Source organism: Triticum aestivum, chromosome 4D, assembly GCF_018294505.1.
Source record: "Triticum aestivum cultivar Chinese Spring chromosome 4D, IWGSC CS RefSeq v2.1, whole genome shotgun sequence".
Lineage (NCBI taxonomy): Eukaryota > Viridiplantae > Streptophyta > Magnoliopsida > Poales > Poaceae > Triticum > Triticum aestivum.
The window spans coordinates 481,475,406-481,485,685 of NC_057805.1; the positions used below are offsets into that span (position 1 = coordinate 481,475,406).

General features: G+C 45.3%; 1 protein-coding gene across 1 annotated transcript; it reads left to right on the forward strand.

Annotated features, from left to right (window-relative positions):
- Positions 1-9,263: 9,263 nt before the first annotated feature.
- On the forward strand, positions 9,264-9,895 carry LOC123100438 (zinc finger protein 2). Its single transcript, XM_044522374.1, has one exon. The coding sequence runs from the start codon at positions 9,317-9,319 to the stop codon at positions 9,731-9,733; it is 417 nt and encodes a 138-aa protein (XP_044378309.1). The 5' UTR covers positions 9,264-9,316; the 3' UTR covers positions 9,734-9,895.
- The last annotated feature ends 385 nt before the right edge of the window (positions 9,896-10,280 follow it).

The following is a 10,280-nucleotide window of genomic DNA, read 5'->3' on the forward strand; positions in this document are numbered from 1 at the left end:
GGCGGCGCCGGCGGCGGGTGGCGATGGTCGTCGGGGAGAGAGGACAGAAACAGAGAGAGAGAGGGGCGGGGTGGGGCTCCGTTAGTTAGGTCAATTCTTTGTCGTCCGCCCTCCTTCGCCGTCCGCTTTTTTGCTCTTTGCCGTCTGCTAGCAGATGGCAAAGAGGGGGGCCGTTAGGTTTTTTCTAAGCAGCTCGTTAGTGGGGCCCACCTCTCTCTTTGCCGTCCGCCAGCTGATGACAAAGATTCTTTGCCGTCCGCTAGCAGATGGCAAAGAATTGGCTGATGGCAAAGACCTTCTTTGCCATCAGCCAGTTCTTTGCCGTCCGTTTTCTGTAAGCGGACGGCAAAGACCTTCTTTGCCGTCAGCCAGCAGACGGCAAAGAATTGGCAGACGACAAATAAGCTAATTCCAGCAGTGGGTGATAAAGAGTTTGTCGTAAAGAGTTACGCTGATGCAAGCTTTGACACTGATCCGGATGACTCTAAGTCTCAATCTGGATACATATTGAATGTGGGAGCAATTAGCTAGAGTAGCTCCGTGCAGAGCATTGTAGACATAGAAATTTGCAAAATACATACCGCTCTGAATGTGACATACCCATTGACTAAGCTTAGTACTCTTTGGGTGTTAATCACATAGCGATGTGAACTAGATTATTGACTCTAGTAAAAACCCTTTGGGTATTAGTCACATGGCGGTGTGAACTAATCACATGGTGATGTGAACTATTGGTGTTAAATCACATGGCGATGTGAACTAGATTATTGACTCTAGTGCAAGTGGGAGACTGAAGGAAATATGCCCTAGAGGCAATAATAAAGTTGTTATTTATATTTCCTTATATCATGATAAATGTTTATTATTCATGCTAGAATTGTATTAACCGGAAACTTAGTACATGTGTGAATACATAGACAAACAGAGTGTCCCTAGTATGCCTCTACTTGACTAGCTCGTTAATCAAAGATGGTTAAGTTTCCTAGCCATAGACATGTGTTGTCATTTGATGAACGGGATCACATCATTAGAGAATGATGTGATGGACAAGACCCATCCGTTAGCTTAGCACTATGATCGTTTAGTTTATTGCTATTGCTTTCTTCATGACTTATACATGTTCCTATGACTATGAGATTATGCAACTCCCGAATACCGGAGGAACACTTAGTGTGCTATCAAACATCACAATGTAACTGGGTGATTATAAAGATGCTCTACAGGTGTCTCCGATGGTGTTTGTTGGGTTAGCATAGATCGAGATTACGATTTGTCACTCCGTGTTTCGAAGAGGTATCTCTGGGCCCTCTCGGTAATGCACATCACTATAAGCCTTGCAAGCAATGTGACTAATGAGTTAGTTGCGGGATGATGCATTACAGGACGAGTAAAGAGACTTGCCGGTAACAAGATTGAACTAGGTATTGAGATACCGACGATCGAATCTCGGGCAACTAACATACCGATGACAAAGGGACAACGTATGTTGTTATGCGGTTTGACCGATAAAGATCTTCATAGAATATGTAGGAACCAATATGAGCATCCATGTTCCGCTATTGCTTATTGACCGGAGATGGGTCTCGGTCATGTCTACATAGTTCTCGATCCCGTAGGGTCCGCACGCTTAACGTTCGATGACAATCGGTATTATGAGTTTATGCATTTTGATGTTCCGAAGGTTGTTCGGAGTCTCGGATGTGATCACGGACATGACGAGGAGTCTCGAAATGGTCGAGACATAAAGATCGATATATTGGAAGGCTATGTTTGGACACCGGAATGGTTCCGGATGAGTTCGGGCATTTTTTGGACTACCGGGAGGTTACCGGAACCCCCCGGGGAGTCAATGGGCCTTATTGGGCCTTAGTGGAAGAGAGGAGGAGGCGGCCAAGGTGGGGGCGCCCCCCAAGCCCAATCAGAATTGGGAGGGGAGCCGGCCCCCCTTTCCTTCTCTCCCTCTCCCTGTTCCTTCTTCTCCTACTCCAACTTGGGAAGGGGGGAAACCTACACCCACTTGGAGTAGGACCCCCCCTGGGCGCGCCATAGAGAGGGCCGGCCCTCCCCTCCTCAACTCCTTTATATACGGGGGAGGGGGGCACCTCATAGACACACAAGTTCATTGTTTAGCCGTGTGCGGTGCCCCCCTCCACAGATTTCCACCTCGGTCATATCGTTGTAGTACTTAGGCGAAGCCCTTCGTCTGTAACTTCATCAACACTGTCATCACGCCGTCGTGCTGACAAAACTCTCCCTCGACCTCAGCTGGATCTAGAGTTCATGGGACGTCACTCGAGCTGAACGTGTGCAGATCACGGAGGTGCCGTACGTTCGGTACTAGGATCGGTCAGATCGTGAAGACGTATGACTACATTAACCGCGTTGTCATAACGCTTCCGCATTCGGTCTATGAGGGTACGTAGATAACACTCTCCCCTCTCGTTGCTATGCATCACATAGATAGATCTTGCGTGATCGTAGGATTTTTTTTGAAATTACGGCGTTCCCCAACAAGGTGTACCCGACAGTTTCTTTTGGGTATTCTATGAAGACGCACTTCTCCGATTTGGGTTCGAGCTTATCAGGCTGAAGCTTTTTCACATAAGCATCGCAACCCCAAACTTTAAGAAACGACAGCTTAGGTTTCTTGCCAAACCATAGTTCATACGGTGTCGTCTCAACGGATTTAGATGGTGCCCTATTTAACGTGAATGTAGCTGTCTCTAATGCATAGCCCCAAAACGATAACGGTAAATTGGTAAGAGACTTCATAGATCGCACCATATCTAATAAAGCACCGTTACGACGTTCTCGGACACACCATTACGCTGTGGTGTTCCAAATGGCGTGAGTTGTGAAACTATTCCACATTGTTTTAAATGAAGGCCAAACTCGTAACTCAAATATTCGCCTCCGCGATCAGATCGAATAAACTTTATTTTCTTGTTACGATGATTCTCCACTTTACTCTGAAATTCTTTGAAATTTTCAAATGTTTCAGACTTGTGTTTCATTAAGTAGATATACCCATATCTGCTCAAATCATCAGTGAAGGTCAGAAAACAACGATACCCACCGTGCGCCTCAACACTCATCGGACCGCATACATCGGTATGTATTATTTCCAATAAGTCAGTGGCTCACTCCATTGTTCTGGAGACGGAGTCTTAGTCATCTTGCCCATGAGGCATGGTTCGCAAGCATCAAATGATACATAATCAAGTGATTCCCAAAATCCATCCGCATGGAGTTTCTTCATGCGTTTTACACCAATATGACCTAAACGGCAGTGCCACAAATATGTTGCGCTATCATTATCAACTTTGCATCTTTTGGCATCAATATTATGAATATGCGACGATCGAGATTCAATAAACCATTTACATTGGGTGTATGACCATAGAAGGTTTTATTCATGTAAACAGCAGAACAATTATTCTCTGACTTAAATGAATAATTGTATTGCAATAAACATGATCCAATCATATTCATGCTCAATGCAAACACCAAATAACATTTATTTAGGTTCAAACACTAATCCCAAAGGTAGAGGGAGTGTGCGATGGTGATCTTATCAACCTTGGAATCACTTCCAACACACATCGTCACTTCGCCCTTAACTAGTCACTATTCATTCTGTAACTCCTGTTTCGAGTTACTAATCTTAGCAACTTAACTAGTATCAAATACCCAGGGGCTACTACGAACACTAGTAAGGTACACAATAATATGTATATCAAATATACTTGTGTTCACTTTGCCATCCTTCTTATCCGCCAAATGTTTGGGGCAGTTCCACTTCCAGTTACCATTTCCTTTGCAGTATAAGCACTCAGTTTCAGGCTTGGGTCCAGCTTTGGGCTTCTTCACGGGAGTGGCAACTTGCTTGGCATTCTTCTTGAAGTTCCCTTTTCTTCCTTGCCCTTCTACTTGAAACTAGTGGTCTTGTCAACCATCAACACTTGATGCTCTTTCTTGATTTCTACCTTCGCCCATTTCAGCATCGCGAAGAGCTCGGGAATCGTTCCCGTCATCCCCTTGCATATTATAGTTCATCACAAAGTTCTAGTAGCTTGGTGATAGTGACTAGAGAACTCTGTCAATCAGTATCTTATCTGGAAGATTAACTCCCACTTGATTCAAGCGATTGTACTACCCAGACATTCTGAGTACATGCTCACTAGCTGAGCCATTCTCCAGCATCTTGTAGGCAAAGTACTTATCAGAGATCTCATACCTCTCGACATGGGCATGAGTCTGAAATACCAATTTCAACTCTTGGAACATCTCATATGCTCCGTGGCGTTCAAAATGTTTTTGATGTCCCGGTTCTAAGCTGTAAAGCATGGTGCACTAAACTATCAGGTAGTCATCATACCGAGCTTGTCAAACATTCATAACGTCTGCATCAGCTCCTGCAATAGGTCTGACACCTAGCGGTGCATCAAGGTACAGTAACGAGGATAACCCTCAGATCACGGACCCAGTCCGCATCATTGCTACTATCATCTTTCAACTTAGTTTTCTCTAGGAACATATTAATAATAAAACAGGGGAGCTATACATGAGCTATTGATCTATAATATAGATATGCAAAAACTATTTGGACTAAGTTCATGATAAATTAAGTTCAATTAATCAAATTACTTAAGAACTCCCACTTAGATAGACATCCCTCAAGTCATCTAAATGATCACGTGATCCAAATCAACTAAACCATGCCTGATCATCACGTGAGATGGAGTAGTCATCAATGGTGAACATCTCTATGTTGATCATATCTACTATATGATTCACGTTCGACCTTTCGGTCTCCAGTGTTCCAAGGCCATGTCTGTACATGCTAGGCTCGTCAAGATTAACCCAAGTATTCCGCATGTGCAAAACTGCCTTGCACCTGTTGTATGTGAACATAGAGCCTATCACACCCGATCATCACGTGGTGTCTCAGCACGAAGAACTTTCGCAACGGTGCATACTTAGGGAGAACACTTATACCTAGAAATTTTTGTAAGGGATCATCTTATAATGCTACCGCCGTACTAAGAAAAAATAAGATACATAAAAGATAAACATTACATGTAATCAATATATGTGACATGATATGGCCATCATCATCTTGTGCCTTTGATCTCCATCTTAAAAGCACCGTCATGATCTCCATCGTCACCGGATCGACACCTTGATCTCCATCATAGCGTTGTGGTCGTCTCGCCAACTATTGCTTCTACAACTATCGCTAACGCATAGTGATAAAGTAAAGCAATTACATGGCATTTGCATTTCATACAATAAAGCGACAACCATAAGGCTCCTGCCAGTTGCCGATAACTTTTACAAAATATGATCATCTCATACAACAACGTATATCACATCATGTCTTGACCATATCACATCACAACATGCCCTACAAAAACAAGTTAGACGTCCTCTACTTTGTTGTTGCAAGTTTTACGTGGCTGCTATGGGCTTCTAGCAAGAACCGTTCTTACCTACGCATCAAAACCACAACGATTTTTCGTCAAGTGTGTTGTTTTAACCTTCAACAAGGACCGGTCGTAGTCAAATTCGATTCAACTAAAGTTGGAGAAACAGACACCCGCCAGCCAGCTGTGTGCAAAAGCACGTCGGTAGAACCGGTCTCATGGACGTGGTCATGTAATGTTGATCCGGGCCGCTTCATCCAACAATACCGTCGAATCAAAATAAGACGTTGGTGGTAAGCAGTATGACTATTATCGCCCACAACTATTTGTGTTCTACTCGTGCATATGATCTACGCATAGAGCTGGCTCGGATGCCACTGTTGGAGAACGTAGTATGCAATTTCAAAAAATTTCCTACGATCACGCAAGATCTATCGAGGAGATGCATAGCAACGAGAAGGGGAGAGTGTGTCCACGTACCCTCGTAGACCGAAAGAGGAAGCGTTAGTATAACGCGGTTGATGTAGTCGAACGTCTTCGCGATCCAACCGATCAAGTACCGAACGTACGGTACCTCCGAGTTCGGCACACGTTCAGCTCGATGACGTCCCTTGAACTCTTGATCCAGCAGAGGGTTGAGGGAGAGTTGCGTCAGCACGATGGCATGGTGACGGTGATGGTGATGTGATCGGCGCAGGGTTTCGCCTAAGCACTACGATGCTATGACCGGAGGAGTAAACCGTGGAGGGGGCACCGCACACGGCTAAGAGAATAATTGATGTGCTATGGGGTGCCCCTGCCCCCGTATATAAAGGAGGGGAGGAGGAGGCGGCCAGTCATGAGGGGCGCGCCATGGGGGGAGTCCTACTAGGACTCCACTCCTAGTAGGATTCGTCCCCCTTTTCCTTTCTTCACCGGAGGGAAAAGGAAGGAGAGGGAGAGGGAGAGGGAGAGGGAAAGGGGGGCGCCGCCCCCTCCCCTAGTCCAATTCGGACTGCCATGGGGGGCACCCCTTGCGGCCATCCTCTCTCTCCACTAAGGCCCATGTAGGCGCAATAATTCCGCCGGGGGGTTCCGGTAACCCCTCGGTACTCCGCTAAAATATCCGAACCACTCGAAACCATTCCGATGTCCGAATACTACCTTTCAATTCGAGACTCCTCGTCATGTCCGTGGTCTCATCCGTGACTCCAAACAATCTTCGGTCACCAAAACACAGAACTCATAATACAAATCGTCATCGAACGTTAAGCGTGCGGACCCTACGGGTTCGAGAACTATGTAGACACGACTGAGACACATCTCCGTTCAATAACCAATAGCGGAACCTGGATGCTCATATTGGTTCCTACATATTCTACAAAGATCTTTATTGGTCAAACAGCAATAACAACATACGTTATTCCCTTTGTCATCGGTATGTTACTTGCCCGAGATTAGATCGTTGGTATCATCATACCTAGTTCAATCTCGTTACCGGCAAGTCTCTTTACTTGTTCCGTAATGCATCATCCCGTAACTAACTCATTAGTCACTTTGCTTGCAAGGCTTATAGTGATGTGCATTACCGAGAGGGCCGAGAGATACCTCTCCGATACTCGGAGTGACAAATCCTAATCTCGATCTATGCCAACCCAACAAACACCTTCGGAGACACCTGTAGAGCATCTTTATAATCACCCAGTTACGTTGTGACGTTTGATAGCACACAAGGTGTTCCTCCGGTATTCGGGAGTTGCATAATCTCATAGTCAGAGGATTATGTATAAGTCATGAAGAAAGCAATAGCAATAAAACTTAACGATCATCATGCTAAGCTAACGGATGGGTCTTGTCCATCACATAATTCTCTAATGATGTGATCCCGTTCATCAAATGAAAACACATGTCATTGGTCAGGAAACTTAACCATCTTTGATTAACGAGCTAGTCAGGTAGAGGCATACTAGGGACACTTTGTTTTGTCTATGTATTCACACATGTACTAAGTTTCCGGTTAATACAATTCCAGCATGAATAATAAACATTTATCATGATATAAGGAAATATAAATAACAACTTATTATTGCCTCTAGGGCATATTTCCTTCATTGGGGGCATCAACCACAACCCTATGCTCAACAAGCGGCATGATTATTCTCTCGGTCATGTCATTCATTGGGGAAGATACATGTCGGTTCAAATCAATTGTAAACCGAGGAGGTTCAACCTTGGTGGCAAACAACTCAACTGTCTTTCGATTGGGCAACTTTTTCCTTGTATACACCCCAATGCAAATCCGAGGTGATAGGCATACTTTTCAAGCGAGATCTGGTTCCAACTCAAACATCATACCTTCCTATTAACTTAACATCAACATTGGTGTCCATCCACTTTAAGACATGTCTCACATTTGCAATAACCTCCTCATAGTTAGGGCTTGTATCAAAAGCCATTGGTTCCTCATCCGTGTCGGCATTGTTACTCAAGAATGCCTCCTTGTCAATGTAATGGACATTAACAAGTCACCCCATCTAGAAACAACATGAATGCATTTAAGGCATCAATTACAATTGTTGGTTATCCAAAAAATAATCCATTATATCCAAATCATATCAACACTACATTATTGATGATGTCCAAAATAGTGTCATTAATTAACATACACTAAGCAAAGTTTACCCTAAACACTAACTAACCCTAACCACCAATCTTTCTACTCAACAAGCGAACATTCCTACAACACACTATGCATATCCCTTTATTATCAAAGCTAAATGTTAACGTATAATGTGCTGCCTAGTCTCTTCCATCAGATCGGTCTTTTGGTTGCATTGGCTAGAACGTGCACTTCTACATGGTATCAGAACCAAGAGGTCTTGAGTTCAAGACCCGGCTGGCGCAATTAAATTGCAGCTCACTTTCGTTCCACATTTAGGCCTGAGGGAGCCACACATGAGGGGGAGTGTTGACGTATAATGTGCTGCCTAGTCTCTTCTATCAGATCGGTCTTTTGGTTGCATTGGCTAGAGCATGCACTTCTACACTAAACAAGACATTCACACTGAAATTAGGGGGAAACATAGAACTAGGATTCCTCCAATATGTAAAAAATGCTAGCAAAATAACAAGATTTAACAAAAAAAAGATGATTCGGGGGAGATTACCACAAGCAACAAAGTGATGGAAAGATCCAGTTAAGGGAAACACTTTTTTGGAGAGGATTTGAGGGGGAGCTTGAGGGGTGGGAGAGGAGGGGGGGAGCAGCAAGTGTCCTTGCAGCTCCGGCAGGATTGGGGAGAGTGAGTGGGGTGGGTCACACCCACTCTCCTGTGGGGTTATTCACTTATCAGGGCCACACGCCAAGGTAGCGGGTCATGCGGGCCAGGGGCCAGACGCCAGGGATCGTGGCGTCTCCCGTGTAAGCTGGATGCCATGGATGTTGGCGTCACAAAAAAATGTCGGATTCCAAAAGAAAAATGTAAACAAGTTTAATTCAGGATTTTGCGAGCACAAATGGTTAAAACAGAAATTTTGTTGAGTATAGTATAGCGAGGGCAAGTCTGTCGGTTAAAAGTAAAACACTAGAGTACAATACTGGCGACACGAGTCAGCCTCATGCGCTTGGCCCGTCCCGGCCATATTTGGATGGTCTGGCCAGGTGCTCTCTTCCGTCGCCACAGATGCAACAAATGGCTGGAAATGTGCGCAACGTCCATCCACACCACGCCGGCTCCATTCACCTGATCGCGAGGAACAGTGACTGCTGCACCGGTTAGGTGAGGCACGTGCTGGTGCTGGCTACAGCATTTTATAGCGTTTCCTAGCACCTAAATTTCATTCGCAAATCACAAGCTCTCCTTCTCTCTCTCTCTCGCTACTGTAAAGTTTGCACTGTACCTGGGAGTATAATGGAACAGCTACACAGTGAGATGGATGAGCACGAGCTCAGCCTTGACCTCACCCTCCGCGTGAGCCCGGCAGCTGAGGCGGAGCAGGGCGGCTTCTTCCTCTGCGTCTACTGCGACCGCAAGTTCCGCAGCTCACAGGCGCTTGGCGGCCACCAAAACGCGCACAAGCACGAGCGCAGCCTCGCCCACCGCCGGCGGGAGATGGCCGCCGCCACGGGTGCACACGGGGCCGGAACGCGCGCGCCTGCAGCGCAGGACGAGAGGCCCAGGTATGTTTCCGCCGGCGATTTCGTCGAGGCTTCAGCTGGGAAGGCGGGGAGGACGGAGGCAAGGTCGACGTGGAACGTTGCTGCTGCTCCCATGCCTGGTGGTATGACGCGCCGGGCCGATGATGTGGACCTGTCGCTCAGGCTATGATCGATCTCTCATTCTAGCTAGTTGAGTTTCTCTCATGGAATTCCGACCGGCGCGCGCGTCGCGCCGTATTTTGGGCTCCTATTTCTTTTCTTTTGTATTCTCCGATCGATCTGACTGAATGTACTTACCGAAATTTTACTGTCTGTGAAATTTCTTCAAATATATGTGTGCCCTGCAATATATATGTCTAGTTAGTGTACGATACAGAGCGAGCAGAAATGACAGTCACACTATCTGTCCAGCGTCCTTTCACGTGTCAAAATAAAAGTGAAGTAAAATATAACAAAATAAAATAATGCAAGGCAATGCATGCAGGTGCCCTTTAACGTTAATTAAATATATACATCTTGATAGATTCACAATGAATCGCCCGGAATGGTACTTCGACTGACGTTTTCTGTTGTAGGCTCAGTTTGTAGTTGTTGAACTGTGTTGTGTAGTGTTTACTTTATAATCTGCCATAGTTAATGGCCATGAAACTAGAGGCAAGTTGGTTAAAATAAACAACAAAATAAGCAAAATGGTACTCCCTCCGTTCATGAATATC